The sequence below is a fragment of the Polypterus senegalus genome, chromosome 18 (assembly GCF_016835505.1).
Source record: "Polypterus senegalus isolate Bchr_013 chromosome 18, ASM1683550v1, whole genome shotgun sequence".
In the NCBI taxonomy this organism is placed as follows: domain Eukaryota; kingdom Metazoa; phylum Chordata; class Cladistia; order Polypteriformes; family Polypteridae; genus Polypterus; species Polypterus senegalus.
The window spans coordinates 68294552-68316876 of NC_053171.1; the positions used below are offsets into that span (position 1 = coordinate 68294552).

Genomic DNA, 22325 nt, shown 5'->3' on the forward strand with positions numbered 1-22325 from the left:
GCAATTTGCTTTGCTGTCTTAGGTGAAATACAGGGAACTCAGCGATATGACAACTGTTGTGAACTAGGAGATCAATAAGCACTTCCAAAAATGCCAATAAGCAATGAGGGCAATCACTAGTTCTTTATAAAATAAATAGTTTATTCTCATAAAATGCTCTTCAATAACATATAATCTTCGAGGAGCAAGAAGCAATGGAACTGGCTGAAGTCCCAAGATAGTAATTCAGGAATGTAGTCAAACACTGAGTATGAAGCAAGTCACAATCACAGCAAAAACCACAATTAACTCACCAACATCGGAGTACATTCACAATGAAACTGCCCCTTGTGGGGACCACTCACAAAATATATGGAACAAATCAAAGGCAGCTTACATAAATATGCAAAACCAAATATAAAGAAGGATGCACATCATATAATCAACATAAATCAAAGAATCAAAAATGAACAAAACAGAAATAAAATATAATTTTGAACACCAGCCACGGGAGGACCCCTGGTTGAGACATGATAAAAACTCTTTTCTCTTTTCTCAAAAAGACAAATACTCTAAAAGTGCTGGGCATGCAGCCATTATGTAAAAAGAATATCCACAAAGGTTAGGAAAGCCAGTGGAGGTCCAATGGAGACTTGTAGTTTCAAGTCACAAAATGGGTACACAGGAGCAACAGAGAAGAGGGGTGGAGGACGACCAAAAGAAAATGGTCTCCATTGACAGAAACTTCCTTTAATTCTCTTTATTTATTAAAGAATGTTTCTATTAATCAGGTACAGACTCAGACTTTTTCTTTTTGCTGCCCTCATTTAAGTCATTTGCCATCACAACAGGTCATTCATCGGAATAAAAAAGCCAAGAGTACTCTGATCTGATAGCAGGAAGAAGAACTAAGCACTCTCCATTATCATTATTAATTTCATTCTCATTTTAGCATTTTGGTTGGTTGAGCACACTCCTATAGTCACAATATAAACATATGAAGTACAGTATACACACACACAGACACACACACACTCACATTTGACTTCTGAGCAGCTCTTACTTCTTCATTACCACATATCTATGCTTTTAGATCTAATGGGTTCCCTAATTGATTTTAATCCTCCTAACATACAGAAGATGCTGTTGAACAGTCACTTTCACGCCTTTGAGTGTGTTTATGAAATGAGATCGCTTGTTGCTTCAATTGTTAGTTTCTTCCCCACTGTAATACCCATAAACCATTTATCATTGTCAAGCTGGCGCTGGCTCAGTCATAAATGTCATCACAGGTGCCTCACTTACCCAGTCCAACACTGCTGTTTTCCAACAGATAGCTCAAATGGTCAAACATGGACTTCTGATTCTGGCGACTAATGCGGCAGAAGTAGCACAAGAAGCGGCAGCAGCTTGCAACCATCTTTGGAAAAGCAATCTCCTAGCAAAAGGATGATGACAATGTTAGATGAATAGTCTTGGATGGCACAATCATGTATGTAAGTGGATAAACAGGCAGTTGCTCATTTCACCATTCAGCAATCTGTAACTGAAAGGAATAACCAGGGATTTCTGAAAGCAGCCTGTTCTGAAAGGATCCTGTACCTTATTCTTATATAAACTTTATAGTCTCTCATATTGGAAAAAAAGTTTTAAAATAGATTAATGTAAATTTCATGTATAATTTGTATCACAGTTTTGATAAAAATAATCTCCTATCCAAGTTTCATTTTGTAGAGAATTTTAATCTAAAATCTGGAGAAAGAACAGTTTTCCTTTAGGATATGGTGAACACTGAAGCATTACAAACAACAGTAAGGACTCTGGACTAAGATCTCCATGCATTCACTGCAGTAGGTCTGAATGAATTACAGTACATTGACAAAGGAGGACAGAAGCAGGTGCTCTCTCATTTTATAGCAAAACAGAATAAAAGAAACCTCAAAGCTTGAAAACCCCATATGTACAGTATTAAACAATTAAAAGGGAAAGGTTAAAAAAAATGTCAACGGTAGTTTACTGTGGGTGTATTGTCTACTTAGTAAAGCAGCTGTCCTATTCCAGTCTGGTAGTTATTATTCCCAACAGATAATCAACAAAATGGCATTAGCCAGCCAAAAAAATGTGTCTGGTCTTGGCACTACATTAGAAAAGGCCATTCAGCCTGACAAGACTCAATTCCATTTAATTCATTTCTCCAAAATAACAATGGGTAAGTTTTGAAAGTACATGAAGTCCTACTGTATACTACACTACTTGGATGTGCCTTTAGTTTTCAGTGAAAAGAAAAACTTTGAAATATTTGTTAAAGGTTTACCACTGATAGGTTTTTGTCTGTGTTGGGGCCCACTGTATTAATCCCTTTCATAATTCTGAACACTTCAGTCATGTTGCATTTCAATCTTAAACTGAAAAGGTTCACCTCCTTCTTGTTAGTCATAGCTCATATTTTATTATTCTAGTCACTCTTTCTCTAGTGCTCAGATGCCCTTTTTTTGTAATATGGAGACCAAACTGCACATAGTACTTTATATGAGGCTTCACTATTGAAGTCAATGGTGTTACTAAAGGAAAAGGAACAATGGCAGTGCAGCAGATGGCCTTGAAAAGTTTACTAGTCTCAAGCCACATGAGTTGTTAAGGACCGATTTGGAAATCTGGTTGGCCCTTCACTGCTCGACTCGATTATCCTAGGGTTTGTTTTCACATGATTCCAGGTTATTATTCCCTGTAATGAACAAAGTTTCTTGATTTACATTTGGAGACAGGCACTAACTGTAACTTACTAAATTGCTTATTTGTGTTACACAACAAGCCAAGCAAAGGTCAAAATCTCTATTTTTTTTAATCTTGAAGCAACAACCATGGGTTGATGAACTGACAATAAGGTAAAGACCTGACCCTTGGCCTGGTCCAGCTGTTCAAGTCCTCAACAATGAGGATCCTGTGAGCCGGATCACCGTTGGGCAATTGTGCCACATGGCTGTAGTGTCATAATAGACGCTCCCTCACAATTGTAGGCAATGTGCCTTATTTAGGACTCTGTGAGCAACTGCTTGCTTGACACAAAGTAAAACCAGCAATACCCAAGAACTACCTAAAGAGACAAAGTGCCAAAGGAGTCCAGTCTTCGTCTCAGGTCACTGGAGGGTATTCATGTCTTACAACAAATATAGCAAAACACGAAGTATCAGGACTTGGACCTTCGTCCTCTGGCAAAAATATCATGAGCACCATACACCCCCTTCCAGTGACCTCAGTATCACCCAAGCTCTCCCAAACCATCTACTGACTTCATAGAAAGAGTCACCAGAGACATGAATGTCACTGCTGTGGAAAGAAAACCTCTCGATGTGGTCAACACTCTCTCTGTAGACATACACACTGCGGAGAGGTCATTAAAGGCTTGGATTTTGGTTTTAATCCAGGACTCTTGCAAGCCCAGAAACTCAGACTCCTCGCTCAGTCTCTCGAGACCCAGATCAGAGCCTCCATTGACTCCATGAAGATCACAGCATCGTCAGCCAAATCAAGGACAGTGAATCTATCTTCACCAATAGATCCCCCACAGCCGATGGACCCAATGACCCTGCTCAACAACCAATCCATGCAAGCACTGAAAAGGGCAGGAGCAGAGCACACCCCTGACGAACCCCATAATCAACTAGGAAAAACACAGAGGTTCTGCCTCCACTCTGCACAACACTCACAGTGACAGTGTACAGCTGGCCATGACATCCAGCAACTTCGGGGGGATCCCACGAAGTCTCAAAATGTCCCAGAGAGCAACTCAATCAACTGAGTGATATGCTTTACGAAAACTGAAAAAGGTTGCAAAGAAACTGCTGATATTCGCGTTTGTGTTTCATGAGAACCCTCAGTTCCAGGATGTGGCTGATGATAGACTTCTTAGGCATAAAACCAGACTATTCTGGTCACTGGTAGTTCATCTATTGAGGATGAACATAGAGAAGACCTTACCTGGCACTGAGAGCAGTGTTATCCCCCTGTAGTTGCTGCAATTCATGTGATCACCCTTCCATTTAGAGACAGGGATATCTAGTTCCATTTTCCAGTTAGTTGGGATGATAGCCGTCTCCCAAATGGAAGCAAAGGTTGCTTGCAATGCTAGGAGGACAGCCATACCACCAGCCTGGAGAAGTTCACCATGGATACCACAGATCCCTACAACCTTCCCTGCCCTCAGTTGGTTCACTACCTGTGCAGTCACCATTAGACTGAGTGGTTCACAAATAATTGGAGAATCAGCTTCAAGAACCGTGGACCCAGAGATGTCAAACATCCTAGCCAGATGATCAGCTTTAATAAGGAGTGGTGCACAGTGTAAAGCAAAATATGCCTCTGTCTGATGAAAGAACTGAGGAAATCAACTGCAAAGAAATACCTGAGATTTGTCACCTCCTAGTACATTCACCATGACTTCCATAACGGTTTCATGCATGCCCAATACTCTCATTAGGTTGGGGTGCTGGTAGAACACCTTATTATTCATGATATCCCTGGGAGAGAAAAAAAAGTGTGTTAGCAATGTACAGTTCAAAATTAAATGAAGAATTTTGCCATAAAAGTTTTTTGTGCTTGTGTGCTGCTAGTGGTTGAAAAGTGAGGTGCTGGCAGGCTTCACAGCCCTTGACTCTTTCAACTTTACCAACACATTTTATTTTCAGTTAGAAATAAATATAATTAAAAACTGCTCATTGGTTAATCATTTAATCACACCATTACATCACAAATGAATTGCTTCACTTATTACCTTTCATCTTGACTCAGTTTCAATGTCCTTTCTATTTGTTTTCATAACATACCATTTGCAGCATCATTAGGGGGTTACACTGTGCATAGGAAATAAACACTATACTTTTATGTGGCGTCTTTCCAAACAGAATACCATCTTGAGGAGGTTTATATGTTGTTTCTGTATTTCTACATATGGAGAACTGTCAGGGTCACAGGGAGAGTCAGAGGTAGGAACTGAGCAAGCAGTCTTGTGCTTTTATATAGCCCCTTACCATAGTAAACACCTTGCTGAAGTGCTCTACATGTACAGTATGGTTCCCTCCGTAGTATTTGGAGTACTATTAAGTTACATAGTAAGACAGTTGTGGCAAATGACTGAACACCCGCTATATAAAAAAAATGAATGAAGTATACTTTAATGCAATATGCTGTGATCTGTTTATGACTTTGACTGGTGGGTTTTCGTGGTAGGGTAAGTTGCTGTGGGGAAAGAATCAGATCAATGAGTTATAAGAACACGAATGAATAAATGGATGACAAGACAGTGTAAATTAACCTTTAGTTTATGAACTGTCACTGAGCACAATTGTTTTTAATATAGCTAGCTGTTCTACCTGTTGAAGATGGGTGGAAATCTAAGTAATCAAATTTACACTGTGTTAATATTTAAAGTGCACTATGCATTGCCTATGTCTCAGTTATATGTCATTTAGTATGGGATTCATAAAAGCATGGTTAATGAATGTGATGCACCATCTTTTGAAGTGACAAACATAATGCATTTTATTACTAAAAATGTTTTTGATGTGTCATTTATTGGATTGACAGAGACCTATCAACCATAACAGACACACTTATTTTTTTTTATTATGGTGGAAAAAATGCAATACAAATTCACACAAAATGTAATATTTATCCATCCATCCCCTAACTGGCTTATACTGTGCAAGTTTATATGAGACCAGAGCCTATTCTATGCGTAGCAACACTGGGTGCAAGATGTGAATCAGTCTTGGAAGGGATGGCAGTCTATCTCAGGATGACACATAATCACATTTACTCAAGCTGCTAGATTTTAGAGTCACCAATTAACCTAATAGTCAGGATTTTAGGATGTGTCGGCAACACTAGAGTACACATAAGAAATCCAATACAGACATAAAGAGAATGTGCAAACTCAAAAATGGATAACAATTAAGTGCCAGATTCAAACCAAGGAAGTTGGATCTACTGTATATGGCAGCAGTGCTGACCAGTGTTCCTTTTAATATAATATAATATAATATAATATAATATAATATAATATAATATAATATAATATAATATAATATAATATAATATAATATAATATATTACTGTTAGGTTGAATTGCAATTTCAAATAGGCTCCCTGTATAGTTCTGTGTGTATGTGGGTCATGTGATAGTGCCAACCCCTGCAGCCAGGGCTGTTTTCTATCTTGTGCCCAATGATGCTGAGAGTCTCTGTACTCTTGCAACCCTAAAGGGGATTAAGCAGATTTAGATTAAAAATGTTAAATTATGCTATAATATAATATAATGTATGCGGCAAGAAGATGTGAAGGTTTTCAGGGTGTTGTGGGGTGAGAGTGAATGTGGTGGAGGTATATATAGTGGGATGGCAATGTGTTAAACTAAATGCAGTTTCAGTGGCTATTAACAACTGATCATTGTTGCATTATATGTTTGTAATTAGTGTGCACTAAATCACAATCTGTTAACAAAGAACAGGAAGTTCAAAGGAAGTTTCATGTTAAATTTAAAGTTCCATTAGTTAGGAAGAATTCCTCCTTGAAACACTATTCAGACCAGTAAATAAGACAAGTTAAACATTCATATTGTTCTTCCAAAAATCATCACATCCACGCATAAATACCTATCTATCTATATATATATATAAAGTAATAAGATGTCTGCCAGTATAGTGTCCATGCCTCTGCTTGGTTGTAATGTCTCTGGCGTCCACAAGAGGGAGTGAATGATCTATGTATAAGAGGCCAGCACAGGACAGAAAACTGTAGGGAGAATGTGTGTGAGTCGTGTTCTCCAAAACAAGGCTGGAATGTCTGATGAACAAAGGCAACAAGAAGAATAGAGAAAGAGGAATGTAAAGGCTAGAATCTCCAATGAAAAACCAAAGGGGATGTCTGTCCCTTGTGATCCAAAGCAACGCCACTCACCCACAGGGTGCACTCATATAATTCCTCCACTGAAAACAACGAACACAAAATGATTCTTACCCTAATCCATCAATCATCAGCTTCTCCTCCTCTTTTCCCATCCTGACACTAAGCAGGGACCTGATTTGCCCCAGTGAAGCCAAAAGGTTGATGGTGTCCTGGACTGAGACTGCACTAATGGAGTAAGCCTTCCTCAGGGCTCTCAGAAGCTCACCAATGCTGTCATACTGTCGACGGAGGAGGCTAAACATGACCCGCACTAGCTCTGGGTCCTGGATGTGGGACTCCTGTGCCCAGCTGACCATGGTTTGAGATATCAGCTCTTTAAGGGTTGCTGCAAAAGAAAAAAAAATAAAAAGAAGATGGAAGTTTAGTTTTAAATTAACCTAAACTCTTGGTGTTGAGGTGTCACTTGCTGCACTTGGGTCTTAACCATGGTGGTTCGTTGTGTGGAGGTGTGTTGTAACACGCCATCAGTGCATGCTCCCAACCTCTAAACACTTACATGTTTGTTCTAAATGAGAGTGCTGCAAGGCTGCAGAAGGTGGTCTTCAGTTTTTATGATCAAGACACCAGTGTGGACAGAGTTAGCCTTGGCCTTAATGACTCCAAATATATGCCTGGCTATCACTTTCTTTGTTAGTTAACTGTATTATATTCTTTGCCATATGCTACAGACTAGCTAGAGCTGCTATTGATGCAAATATCTCATGGACCTTCTGGAAATTAGTGAAAAAGTGACATTTAGATACCTAGATCAAGATGAATTTGCTCCATAACCTTGTAGTAATATAGCCAAAACTGCATGTACATCTGTCTTCATTACAACAGTCTCACTAACAGTAAAGCATCTCTGAAACAGGTTTACCTAAAGAACCACTTCAGTACCACTCCTCTAAGGATGTTAGTAGTTGACTTTATGTTTAAACTTTTAACATTTGGTTTTCTCTGATGTTACAGTCTTACCTGTTTGACACTTTTCCCCTATTGCTTTTATTACTAAGTACAGCACTTTCTTTTCAGATGCTGACTATAAAAAGCATTATGGAGAAATTGAAGTACCTCGTGAAAACATTCGACAGACAGACAGACAGACAGACAGACAGACAGACAGATAGATAGATAGATAGATAGATAGATAGATAGATAGATAGATAGATAGATAGATAGACAAAGTGGGAACCCTTCTCAGCCTGCATAATAATTTACTCTACTTTCAACAAAAAAGATAACAGTGATATGCCTAGGAACATCTGAGTACTGGGGTGTTTTCCAAACAAAGATTTTTAGTGAAGCAGTATTTAGTTGTATGAAATTAAATCAAATGTGAAAAACTGACTGTGCAAAAATTTGGGTCCCCTTGCAATTTTGCTGATTTGAATGCATGTAGCTGCTCAATGCTGATTACTTGCAACACCAAATTGGTTGGATTAGCTGGTTAAGCCTTGAACTTCATAGACAGGCGTGTCCAATCATGAGAAAAGGTATTTAAGGTGGTCAATTGCAAGTTGTGCTTCCCTTTGACTCTCCTCTGAAGAGTGATAGCATGAGATCCTCAAAGCAACTCTTAAAAGATCTGAAAACAAAGATTGTTCAGTCTCATTGTTTAGAGGAAGGCTACAAAAAGCTATCTCAGAGGTTTAAACTGTCAGTTTCAACTATAAGGAATGTAATCGGGAAATGGAAGGCCACAGGCACAGTTGCTGTTAAACCCAGCAGGTCTGGCAGGCCAAGAAAAATACAGGAGCAGCATAAGCGCAGGATTATGAGAATGGATACAGACAACCCACAGATCATCTCCAAAGACCTGTAAGAACATCTCGCTGCAGATGGTGTATCTGTACATCATTCTACAATTCAGTGTAATTTGGACAAAGAACATCTGTGTGGCAGGGTGATGAGAAAGAAGTCCTTTCTGCACTCACTCCACAAACAGAGTCGCTTGTTGTATGCAAATGCTCATTTAGACAAGCCCAATTCATTTTGGAACAAAGTGCTTTGGACTGATGAGGCAAAAATTGAGTTATTTAGTCATAACATGCATGGCAGAAGAAGAACACAGCATTCCAAGAAAAACACCTGCTACCTTCTGTCAAATTTGGTGGAGGTTCCATCGTGCTGTGTGGCTAGTTCAGGGACTGGGGCCCTTGTTAAAGTCGAGGGTCAAATGAATTCAACCCGATATTAACAAAGTCTTCAGGATAATGTTTAAGCATCAGTGATAAAATTGAAGTTATGCAGGGGTTGGATATCCAACAAGACAATGACCCAAAACACAGTTCGAAATCTACAAAGGCATTCACGTAGAGGGAGAAGTACAATGTTCTGGACTGGCCGTCTGAGTCCCGACTTGGATATCATCGAAAGTCTATGGGATGATTTGAAACAGGCTGTCCATGCCCAGCAGCCATCACATTTAACTGAACTGGAGAGATTTTGTATAGAAGAATGGTCAAAAATACCTCCATCCAGAATCCAGACACTCATCAAAGGCTATAGGAGGCGTCTAGAGGCTGTTATATTTGCAAAAGGAGGCTCAACTAAGTACTGATGTAATATCTCTGTTGGGGTGCCCAAATTTATGCACCTGTCTAATTTAGTTATGATGCATACTGCATATTTTCTGTTAATTCAATAAACTTAATGTCACTGCCGAAGTCCTACTGTTTCCAGAAGGCATGTCATACATTAAAAGAAAGTTGCTACTTTGAAAGCTCAGCCAATGATAAACAAAAATCCAAAGAATTAAGAGGGGTTCCCAAACTTTTTCATATGACTGTAGGTAGATAGATAGATAGATAGATAGATAGACTGTGTTTAGTCGAGAGGTTCAATATAAAAATAACCACCTAATGCGCAAAATATTGCATATACGATATATATTATTAATTCCCAAGGGGAAATTGTCTTTTCCCATTTACCTTTGGCAGTCAGAGCGCAGGGTCAACCATTGTACATCGCCCCTGGAGCCATTTTCAGGCTAAGGGCCTTGCGCAAGGATCCCTTCTGGCAGTAATGGGATTTGAACCATCTGTCTTCCAGATAACCGTGCAGATCATTAGCCTCTGAGCCACCATTCCTTTAAGGGAACTCTAATTATAACCAACCATATGTTGATTTAATAGTGTTTGCAGCAATGGTTGACATACTAAACTTTAATGCACACTGATAGCGTTTTCTATGCAAGGCTCTTTTTTAAAGCCACTTTTATAATGACCCTTTCAAGTGACTGTATATATCATTTTGCAAGTGTGAGAATGCTGTATAAAACAAAGGTGGACTAAATACTTGTGTGGTTGTTGAATGTCATTTCTACTGAATTTTATTGAGATGTAAAAGCCACTTGATTTATGCGGTTTCTTTTTTTTAATCTAAACAGAGAAGGCACATGCAATTGTAAATATTTTAAACAAAGATTAAAGCAAGACTTGGTCTGCGCTCAACTCATTCTGTCAAACCCATTCTGAAGAACTCAAGCTTTCTCTGCTCAATTTAAATAAGTCAAGCTCAGCATGAAGAGCATGTTACAGAAAAAAAAAGCTTCACTTATAAGGAAGGGAGAACCACAAAGCGATGAATAACTGTCACTCATTTCCATCTCAGCACCATTTAGGATCAGCAACGTGGCACATTTTTGAACACCCCCCAGAGACGTTAACAGGTGCTGGGTGATGGTTCAGCTCCATAAACAAATAGATATATTTTCCTCCTAAAATGTGCTGCATATGGTAATTTGAGCTTTCCCTGAAACACTATAAATCACCACAGCTGAGGAAGCTAAGGCTATGAGAAATGCAGCACGAAACTGGAGCTGCAGACCTGATGATTCCCACAGTGTGTTGAGCTCCCATTGGCCATTGCAAGGCTACTACTCTGTTTTAAATTTTTGTTTGTGCATTGCCCTTGGCTAGTGTGTCAGAGACAAGTAATCCATCCATCCATCCATTATCCAACCCGCTATATCCTAACTACAGGGTCACGGTGGTCTGTTGGTGCCAATCCCAGCCAACACAGGGCGCAAGGCAGGAAATAAACCCTGGGCAGGGCACCAGCACACCGCATGAGACACGTAATACAAAATATAATACTGTCTGCCTGTGAAGGCCTCTGTGACTCAACTATTATGCACTCACTCAAAGCAAGTTGAGAAGAAAGGTAAAGTAAAGGAACAAAGGAAGTATTAAGTACTATCCATGTGTCTGTCTGTGTGCCATTCAGGTTGCTATGTCTTATGTTATTGCAAAAGATGGCACATCACAAATATTTTTAGTAACAAAATGCATTTTATTTGTCATTCCAACAGATGGTGTACCAGAAACATAAACACTACTTTTTTCAAATCCCACACTAAACAACATATAAATGTTAATGCTAAGGCCTACATTAATTACTTGCAATTCAACTTGTCTTAGACGAGAGTGGCAGGTCTAGTATATAGTATGTATATTGTGGTGAGAAGCTGGGGGCGGTACCCTGCCGGGACGCCTGGAAGAACCGGGAGAGGAATTATGCCTCCTCCAGACTACGAGAGGGCAGCCGCCCTGGTTGGTATGGGGGCCACGGGAACGGAGCATGGAAACCCATCCCTATAGGGGCCCATGGTCACTGCCAGGGGGCGCCTGAACGCTGAAGAAGCCCTGGACGTCAGCACTTCCTTATTGTGTTTTAAACCCACTCTTTGATAGGTCTCCTGTCACTGGGGGGATGACATCTAACACTGTAAAGACAATTACACAGTTTTTAATTGACCACAGCCTATCAGACCCCTGGAGGTTTCTAAACCCAAACTTAAGAACATATTCCTTCTACTCACCAATGCATCATTGCTACTCAAGAACTGATTATTTCTTTATAGATAATAATTTTTTGCCTATGATTAAATCTTGCAAGTACGAAGCTATTGTTATTTCCGACCATGCATCTTATCTTGGAGCTAAAATCATCATGCCCCACACACTCATCTCGCAGATGGAGTCTTAACCCACTTCTATTAACAGACGAGAACTGAACAGAATTCATCCATCCATCCATTATCCAACCCGCTATATCCTAACTACAGGGTCACGGGGGTCTGCTGGAGCCAATCCCAGCCAACACAGGGCGCAAGGCAGGAAACAAACCCCAGGCAGGGCGCCAGCCCACCGCAGGGCACACACACACACACACCAAGCACACACTAGGGACAATTTAGAATCGCCAATGCACCTAACCTGGATGTCTTTGGACTGTGGAACGAAACCAGAGTACCCGGAGGAAACCCACGCAGACACAGGGAGACTTATGACATAATGAAATAATAGAAGCAGACATATGTATATGAATGTAGGTATGTATGTGTATATTGTGGGAACCAGCCTTGGCACAGACAGACAGACACCGATGGTTCAAGCATCAACACACGTTTATTCATATTTACGGGGTTTTCTTTCCTGCCTTGTGCCCTGTGTTGGCTGGGATTGACTTCAGCAGACCCCCGTGACCCTGTAGTTAGGATATAGCAGATTGGATAATGGATGGTTATTTATATATATATATATATATATATATATATATATATATATATATATACACACATATATATATATATATATATATATATATATATATATATATATATATATATATATATACATATATATATATATATATATATATATATATATATATATATATATATATATATATATATTATAAAGTTAATAAGTTATAGTGTAATGAAAACTGCATAATTAGATCTGGACCACCCTATATATATATATATATATATGTCCGGCACACAATCCAGTGTCTCAACACCAAACACCCTCAAGTCCGGGCCTCTTAAAAGTCCTGCCTTCACCGCCTGCACTCCTCTCCTCTGTGCTTTGTTCTCTTCCACCCGACTCCAGCTGATGACCGACTCCCTTTTATTGCCACCCGGATGTGCTCCAGGTGCCTCCTGATGAGCTTCCTGCGGCACTTCCTGGTGTGGCGGAAGTGCCGCATGAGCACCCGGAAACACTCCGGGTGTCCCTGGTAATACTTCTGCCAGCACCTCTGGGTGTGGCAGAAGTGCTGACGTCCAGGGCTCCTCAGTTGTCTGGGCACCCCCTGGCAGGGGCCATGGGCCCCTATAGGGTTGAGCTTCCATGTTCCATTCCCGTGGCCCCCATATCAACCAGGGTGGCTGCCCTCTTGTGGTCCAGAGGAGGCATAGTCGCTCACTCGGTTCTTCTCGGCATCCCGGCTGTGTGTGTGTCTGTATATACAGTGCCCTCCAGTATTATTGGCACCCCTTGTAGAAATTAGTAAGAAGGGTTAGAAAAAAATCACTGTTTGATGAAGAACCGTCATCTTGAACTGAAAAAATGAGAAACATCTGACCTTTAATTATAACAAGTTCATTCAAAGAAAAATAAAGCCTTCATCAAGAAATAAATATTTTTAATAAAAATACATGTATCACGTGTTTTGGATCATTATCCTGCTGGAAGATCGAATGACGACCCAGTTTTAGTTTCCTGGCAGAGGCAGCTAGATTTTGATTGAAAATCTCCTGATATTTCACGGAATCCATGATGCCATGTACCCTAACAATGTTTCCAGGGCCTTTAGAGGAAAAACAGCCCCACAACAGCACAGAACCATATTTAATAATGGGACTGGGTTCTTTTATTTATAGAGATCCTTCTTTTTACAACAAACCCACTTTGCGTGCTTATTGCCAAAAAGTTCAATTTTTGTTTCATCAGACCACAGAACACGGTTCGAGTCAAAGTTGTAGTAAAGTTTTACTAACTCCAGGCACTTACATTTGTGGATAACTAACAGAAAAGGATTTTTTCTGGCATACCTTCCAAATAGGCTGTTGGCATGGAGATGCTGTCTGATGGTGGTTCTGGAGACTTGATAACCCCAGGATTTTACTTTTTCTTGAAATTTCCCAACAATGATCCATGGAGATATTATTGCCTCTCTTACCATTCTTCTTACTGTATGTGGGACTACAATAAACTTGGGTCCAGGCAAGTCTATCATATTTCCAGTTGATGACCATTTTTTAAGTATTGCCCTAACTGTAGAAATGGGGATTTTTCAGGTGAGTAGCTATTTATTTTTATAACCATTCTCTGAGTAATGAAGGGCAACACACTTCTCCTTCATTTGGCTTGAGTGTTCCCTTTTCTTTGACATGATGATGGTTGGCTAAGGAAATCTGGTTCTGTGTCTCCTCACATTTGTATCCTGGTTAATCAGCAAGTCATTGATTTCAGCTGGAAAGTTCCTATACACTCCAATCAACTTAACAATGTCCAATTTAAATGGGAAACATGCTTCAGTTATATTGTTTCACATTAATTTCCAAGGGTGCCAACAATTGTGACACGTGTTTTTGTTAAAAATATTTATTTCTTGATAAGGGCTTTGTTTTTCTTTGAATGAACTTGTTTCAATTGTAAGTCAAATGTATATATATATATATAGAGAGAGAGAGTGAGATAGATAATAAAGTTTGTTCTGATAAACCAAGCATGCTATGAAGCTCATAGAGGGGAGGGAGTACTCCTTGATATTACTATGTAATGTAAGCTACTAACTCTAACTCCACAATCTCTCCACAGGTACCATGAAACGCACCATACAGATCATGTCACACATGGATACTTATGACATAATGAAATAACAGAAGCGGACAGAAAATACAAGGTGGCATCCTTGTGTTGAATCTACTCATTGCTTTGTATTGTGTCCATAACTTAGTACATCTTGCACTATAATTTTAACAGAACTATTAAGAACACTGCATTAAATATAGACATTACAGATTACCTGGGGCAGAGAACAGTATGAAACACATTACATAATGACAGAGTGAATGAGTAACACCTCAGAAGTCATAACTAATTCCCAAAGCAGCCTGGAAGTGAATTTTGTTTCATTAGTAGCATCTCTCTATAATGTGGAAGAGGTTCCTAATTACAATGTGCTTTTACTGAATATCCTCCTCAAGAGCAGGAATCAGCAACAAGCATTTACATTATTACCACCAATACCAGATTTTTACCCCGATTAGGCAGTTGTCTCCCAGATCTTTTTCTTCCAATCTCCTTGGTCCTCAGAATCTCCTCCACTCTACACTCAAGCTTCCTTTAAACCTGCTCCACATGCTCACACCACCATAGTCTATTGCCCCTATCACCTAAGCCACCTTTCTGTAGTGAAGTGAGTATGATGGGGTCAGAGCAAGGGCAGAGCTTTTAAAATAAAAACAATTCCACACAGGCTAGTGGGTGAAAGTGCTGGTGTGCGCTGCACCGAATCCATGTGGCCACGGATTGTTCAATGAGGAGGACATCTAATTGCTTGTTAATGTGCAGGTGCAATCAGGTCAGGTACACCCAGAGTCAAAAGATGCCAGAGCAGGATAAGGCAAGAGATTTGAAAGGGAGGTCGGGAGAAAGGAAAGATAGGTGGGAAATAAAATTCAACAATGAGAGTTTTGGTTGACAAGAGTAAGATTGGCCAAATAAGTCTGTTCAATGGAGATCAAGAATTGGGCCCGCTCATGGGATAAGGTAACTCCTTCTAAACACCCATGGAGAAGGAGCAACCAAAAGGCTTTGAGTGATTGACCTACAGATGGCTAAGAAAGATGCTACTGGGACTTGCAAGCGGTTTTAATGGCTGGTCGCACATGCTGGCATCTCAGACCTATTGTGGAGACCCAATGGGTAAACAGGGCAAATACATAAAGAAGGAAGGCATTGGAGCGCAGGGGGAAAAGAAAAGTAACCCAACTTTATTAGTTTGGTTTTATAGGTGATTTTAACCCTTATTGGAATTTATTTATCTATTTATTGATGACTTATTTTCAACTCCTGCAAAAAGGCACTTGTGCTTATTGGAATATTTATTAATTTAAATAAGACAGATTGATGGTCAAGACTATCGTTTTCCAGGTTTAAGGAGGTTATGCCAGTTGTGGGCAACCTGGGCATCACAATTTCTCTTACCTTGGCATGTATCTTCTCATTCCATGACACTATACATATTTATCCTCATCTCTGGTCTTTCCACCTTTACTACAAGTTGCACTTTCTCTGCCATGTATCACTACCATACTTTTCCTCGCATTATTTAACTTATGCTTGAAAGGATAAATTTAACATTATCCCATCGGCAGGTAAAGTCATCGTCACTGTTATTTGAAAACCAGCAAGACTTTATTTGTTAAACACTGAAAAATGGACAAACCAATAAGAACAGTTGAACATCAAAAAATGTTGTTGAAAACCTTGTTTATAATGACAACAGATGGCCATACAAGAGTGTGAATACACAGGAATCAATAACAAAGCCTGGGTGGGGAATTTTTCATCAACCCTACATATTTTACCTCATCAGAAACCACAAAAAGCCTGCAATGCCCCGGGGGCCTGAAGCCATGGGCATCTTCCTCCTCCCAGGAGAAAGTCATTACCGAGTATGAATTAAGGCAAGTGAGGACACAAAATCAGCTTTCGGTGCAAAATGTGAAAATTACATTTTATTAAAATGATCAAGCAGTGTCCAAAAAGTGCATTTAGATCATCAGTAAATAATCCATAAAACAGTGCATTAGATAGTAAAACTAACTAAATAAATAAATAAATAGCTAAAACCAAGGATAAAATTCAAGTCAGAACTCACTCTTCCATCTCGTTCCCAGTGCATTCATTATATATTATTCTCACCTTCCCTGATCACCGATGAGGTCTAGTCACCAGGGCTGAGACACAGGTGAATGAGGGCCTCAAACTGGCTTCCGTCTCAGCCACCTTCTTTCGCTGGGACACTCGAAGCCTGGTCCCTAGTCCTAGCCTCAAGACTCTTGCAGCCCACAATCTCCCTTTCTCCGACCACTCAACAAGGTCAATCTTCCAAGGTCAACAGTGACTTCCTCTAATTTCACCGCAGGGTATCCTCAACCACTTAACGTTTTTCTGCCAACATTGCCTCAACCACGTGATTCTGCTCTTCTTTCCTCTCTTTTCCTCAATTTGTTCTTTCTCAATTTTCCTTTCCTATTCAGACAATGTATATCTTTGTCAGTGTAAGTGTGCTAAACGATCTACAGAGCATTAATGAAGGATGGCTGTACTGATTGTGCTTGCACACATGAATGAGCAATCAGCCAATTCTTCCATTGGCCTTTCTAAGGCTGCATGGTTTTATTCCAGCACACACCTATAACTCACAAAATTTGAGCCATACTATTAAAAAAGAAAAACTGCAATCACCTGGATCCACCACAGACCCCTGCCTTGCTTCACCACAAAGCCATTCATTAGTAAAGGTTTGCTAGTGATGATTAGGTTATGAAAGAAATAAGGATATGGCTGTGAGTGAGGGAACCCAACTGGTACAAGAAAGTTGACAGAGGTCATGTAGAAAAGGGAGATATGTAACTAATATATCTAAAGAGCCTTGGAGTTGGTTCAAATAAATTTATAATAAAACTATAGCAATAAAAATATGGCCATATAAAAATATAGAAGTCATACAAAGAACTAGATATTTAAACGAATGGAAGCAAAATGTGATGTAAATTTCCATGCTATTCCCATGTCGTAGTTTCTTCAAAGTCCAGGAGATCTTAAGGTTCTGGAGAAGTTGTCCTCCAGAATGACTTTCTTATAAAATTACTCAATCAAACACCAGCCTGTGATTAAATCAGGCACACACCTGGTATCGGTTGTCAAACAGGAATCCAAAGTTCATTCAACGCTGACAGCTGGCATTAAAGTTTAATAAAAATAGTCATTACTCATTGCAGTATTAATAAATCACTTTTGCACTGAATTAAGGACAACAAAGGACCACATCATTTTTAAACTTACAGTTTTTCCATCATTCAGAGTGTTATTAAAGTGTCAATTGATATTTATAGGCACCTTAGAATTGAGAATATCTTAAAGTGCCATCTCTGAATAACAGCATTCAGCTTGTGGATTGAAATTCTTGTGGTATTGGGGATTTTGGAATTGTTGAATAATAAGGATTGCCATTAAGATCTTATGTGATTAATTACACATCACACAACCTACTTTAACTCCAGGTCAGTAAACATCTAACAGGCTACCAGATTTCATAGCAATAGTTATCAACAAGTAATTTCTCAATGAATACATCTAAGTGGTGTGATGTTAAATTGGTTGTGAAGCTGTTTGGGAATAAGGATTACTGTGTTGTGATTTGGTATTGGTACCACCTACATCTTTTTCCAAATTTTGTTTAAATATTTGCTATTTTCAAATGTATTAATAGTAAAGAATTATGTTTGGTGACTTTCAATGACACCATTTTGTTTTCTAGATGCCAACACTTAGGGCTCATTTTTATGGCTGCACCCATATTATGTCTTGTTAATGAAAAATGAGGGTGTACGTTTCTTTGGATCTCAGTTCAAAACACAAACTTCATGGTGTTGGTAGTTAAATGTAAGAAACCCAAGATAGTATTAGGACTATCTAAATTTGAATGCTCTTCTGCTTTTGGTTTAGCATTTGTGTTACTACGTTTGCCTTATTTTGCTCTTTTCAACTGTCCCATAATTTTGATTCTGCTTTGCACCTTATTCATCTCTTGGTCATGTCTGCTAATGTCAATTACAGGCCATTTTCTAACAATTTCATTAACACTAGAATCCATGAAGCCCATGAAAAAATTCATAATCCTGGCCCAATTTAAATTCCTTCACACCTCTCCATCAGCGTCTTTTGTTTTGCAAATGTGTTGATCAGCACAAGTAGCATGCAGCCTGCTATCCCATCTCCCCCACCGCCGCAGCTCAAGTCAGACAAAAGGTTCTCCCAGCTCAAGGCTCTTTATCTGTGTGTGAGGTGCTGGAATTGTACAGGGTAAAAAATATACATAATTATTTGCAACACATGCATTTCATGTGTGTTCCGTGTCTACAACAATCTGGGTAAATGTAGTATGACAGGAAATGCAAGGAAGGAAATGTTAAACACATAGCTAAAACAGAAACGTTTTTGATGTTATAGTACTAATGACAACATTTTGACATGATGTGTCCAATGTGTGAAGACTAAAATCCAAATATCAAATAGCCCCTTCCTGGGGGGGGGTGGATTAGCAGGTGTTGATCGACATATTTACAAAACAAAACGCCCTAATGGAAAGATGCAAAGTAATCTGAGGTGACCCAGGATTACAATTTTTTTTGTAGGCTTCAGGGATTCTAGTGTTAACAGTGTTTCTATGAAATTTTGTATCTATGAGCGTAATCAAATTAAATTACATACAATTTAATTTCTTATGGCAATTAAATTCTGAACAATTTATTTCTTTTTATCTAACTTTATACATTTTGCATGCAGGCAATGGCTGATTCTTGTGATGATACACAGAATACTCAGAAAACCATTAGAATATTTGAAGCCAGAGTGTGCACTGTGTTTGCCCTTTTCATTTTCTATTGATACAGATAAAATCAACAGCAGCCATTCATGTTTGTATTTCTTCAAATATGGTTTTACTTCTGTAATATCCAACCGTACACAAGAACCTCATGCCCAAGTGAACTTAAACACATCATCTCACTTAGCTCAGGCCGTCTGTACTATGGAAGTATATCAGAAGTTGGAAGGCCAAAATGAGATTTGAAGCCAAGAGTTCCTTAACTATATACGTTTGAACAATGAACAAATTTAGTCAAATGTTTCACAGTAATGTGCTGCCCTTTGTGAAAGTGTAACCTAGCCAAAGTGACACACCACACAGGTATGTGCCATGCTGCATAGCAAAAAGTCACATCCACAAACACAAAATGGCAGCACCTTTGAAAAACACAGAGAATGATAAAAAAAAGTTTTAACAGAAAAATCTAAATTAAAAATATTCAGAAACTTGTCAAAACACAGTACATATATGTTGAACTATTGAGGTTAATTTTTTACTTTACTGTGAAAAGACATCTGTTCACATGTTCATGAAAATGACAGAGGGTCACCTCTAAATAACACGCATATACTTACTAGGAGCTGCTTGTTCGGTCTCTGCTGGCTCTTCTTCCTGTTTCTTAGGGGCACCTTTGATTTTGTACACTAATGACATCAATCTTCCTCTAATAGATGTGTCTTGTTCCTCTTCCTCCTCTTCTTCTAAGGGGATTCCTAAAAGAGAAGCATTCACAAGGTTAGGTCAAATGTTTGGCTGAGACACACAACAGCAAATCAACTGGACTAATTTAACATTTTGTCAGCAAAGTACCCAGGGTCAATGTCCCCTACTAAACTGTCCTCCTCTAAGAATGCCAATTTTCTTCTGATATTCTAGTTTCCACTCACATTACAGAGGTATACATGGTAGGCCTACTGGAAACCCTTAACTTGCCTTCAAGAAATATCATTTTCTTTGGTACTATAGTTATTTTTACCTTGTTTCCCATATTTTCTGACTGGGGTCATTTACTTGCTGTGATGCTGCATGTTGTGTAACATCATGGTGTTTGACCATTTAAGACTTTATGACAACTAGCATTTGATCTTTGTAAAAATAAAGGAAAACTCAGCGAAGGAATAAATAATTCTCTAGGTTACAACAAGCACTGATTTATTGACTTTGATTTTTGTTTTAAAAATTTTGTGTTTTGACCCTGGTCTTTTAGACTAATCTTCAGATTGACCCTTAAAGTAATTTCCATTACTCTGCTTAACATCTCTGAATCACTGAATCAATCCTATTTATTAAACTGAACCATATGCAACAGTCAGTGTGATTTTACCATACTCCCCATCTCCAGGTTTTCTTTTAACTTTGTGTTTGATGCTGCGATAGATTTCTGTTTCTCAAAATTATAATACAAAATTTAGAATGTGATGTGATTAGTCCCACACACTCAAATGAGACATGGGAAACTACTGTAAAAAGGCCTTTTTTAAAATAAACTGCCCAAACTGGATTGCTTTTTATCAGTGGTGACTTTCTTTGGGAGACTAAAAAAGCTGGCTTCTTCTCAACTCCTCAGTCCCCACGGTGAAAATATTCCACTAGTCTGTCTAAACTAAGTAAAATGAATGGGTTGCTGATTTACAGTCATGACACTCAAACTCATGAAGTACAGCTCACAATCTGTGAATTTTATGTGATGCAAATTGGTGAGCACCAGCTTGAAGCTAGAGGTGCTAACAACTTTCACCAGTCCTGCAGAAGCCAATGTGACTATCCTCAAATAAACAGAATCAAATTTTATATAGAAATTTGACTCTCTCCTGCTTATATCCAAATTAAAAAAACATCTCCTGTGGCACATCCCAAGATTCTATACACTCCTGCATATCCTCTTCCACAGAACTATAAACACCACAGCTGTCAATCCTAAATTGGCACCAATTTCTGAAAGTAGACAGAAGGGGAGATTTGAAGTACAATATCCATGTGGAATTTCGAAAATGAAACTTGTATAACTGCCTCTGGAGTACAAACACAGAAATGATTATTACTACAGGGCATATTTTTCCTTTTTTACTTTTGCTTTCCATGTGAATTTTTTGGGCAACTCATGAGTGAAATTTTATTTACAGAAGGGATATTGGGGCAATGTGAAGTGTGTTCAGGAACACCCAGAAATATTTATGTAGTTAAAGATATAAAGACACTCCCGCTCTTCAAAGAAAGTATCTTTCCCTTCAATTAATGTATACCTTTAGAGTAAAAGTGTTATTATTGTGTGTTTATTGTTATCATTTTTAAGTGTTTCATTGGTGATGTCATTGTAACAGCATTTTGAGGTCACACCCTTCAAGAGGTGGTTTTGTTGTTGAAAATGGCACTCATTGCCAGCCATATGACTGACAAAAGTATTGCATGTGATGATGCACAACTATTTAAGATGGTGCTGTAGTAACAGCTGCATCCAAATTTCTTTATATTTAAAAATAAACAATGCACTGCAATGGACTTGTGCCCTGTCCAGGGTTTGTTTCCAATTTACAACCTATGCCAGCTGGGATAAGCAGCAGTATACCAAAAGACTGCGGTGTCTTTATTAGCTATATAGAGAAAAGAAATTATAGGTGATGACAAAGCAAACTGAAACTACTGCTATTATGGTAAGACTTCAACCAAACTACTAAAGTGATGTCAATTTACTTAAGTGATGTGAAAGCACAATGCATTTTGGTTTTTTTACTCACTTACAGTATTAAAAACTACTTAGAAGCCACTTGCTCAAGAATTGTAGAAGTGCATAAAAGAGATGTGAGTTAACTGCTTAGGTCTTTTTTATAACTGGTACCATATTAACTAATGACTTAATGTAACTTAATGTAATTATTTGAAAGAAGTAGAATGCAAGTCTTTTTCAAATTTTTACAAAACATTGCATGTATAAAATTAAATGAATGTCA

At 38.7% G+C, this 22325-nt stretch overlaps 1 protein-coding gene across 15 annotated transcripts in view; it reads right to left on the reverse strand.

Moving 5' to 3' along the window:
• Positions 1-22325, reverse strand: part of ryr3 (ryanodine receptor 3) — a 539734-nt gene that overhangs the window by 231699 nt on the left and 285710 nt on the right. For all 15 annotated transcript variants that reach the window (XM_039741277.1, XM_039741278.1, XM_039741276.1 and 12 more), the window contains 4 exons: positions 19953-20090; positions 6994-7267; positions 4382-4496; positions 1285-1417 (listed from right to left, as the gene is read on the reverse strand). In XM_039741277.1, the coding sequence (XP_039597211.1) occupies positions 1285-1417; positions 4382-4496; positions 6994-7267; positions 19953-20090 (660 nt within the window). The remainder of the gene's footprint in view (positions 1-1284; positions 1418-4381; positions 4497-6993; positions 7268-19952; positions 20091-22325) is intronic.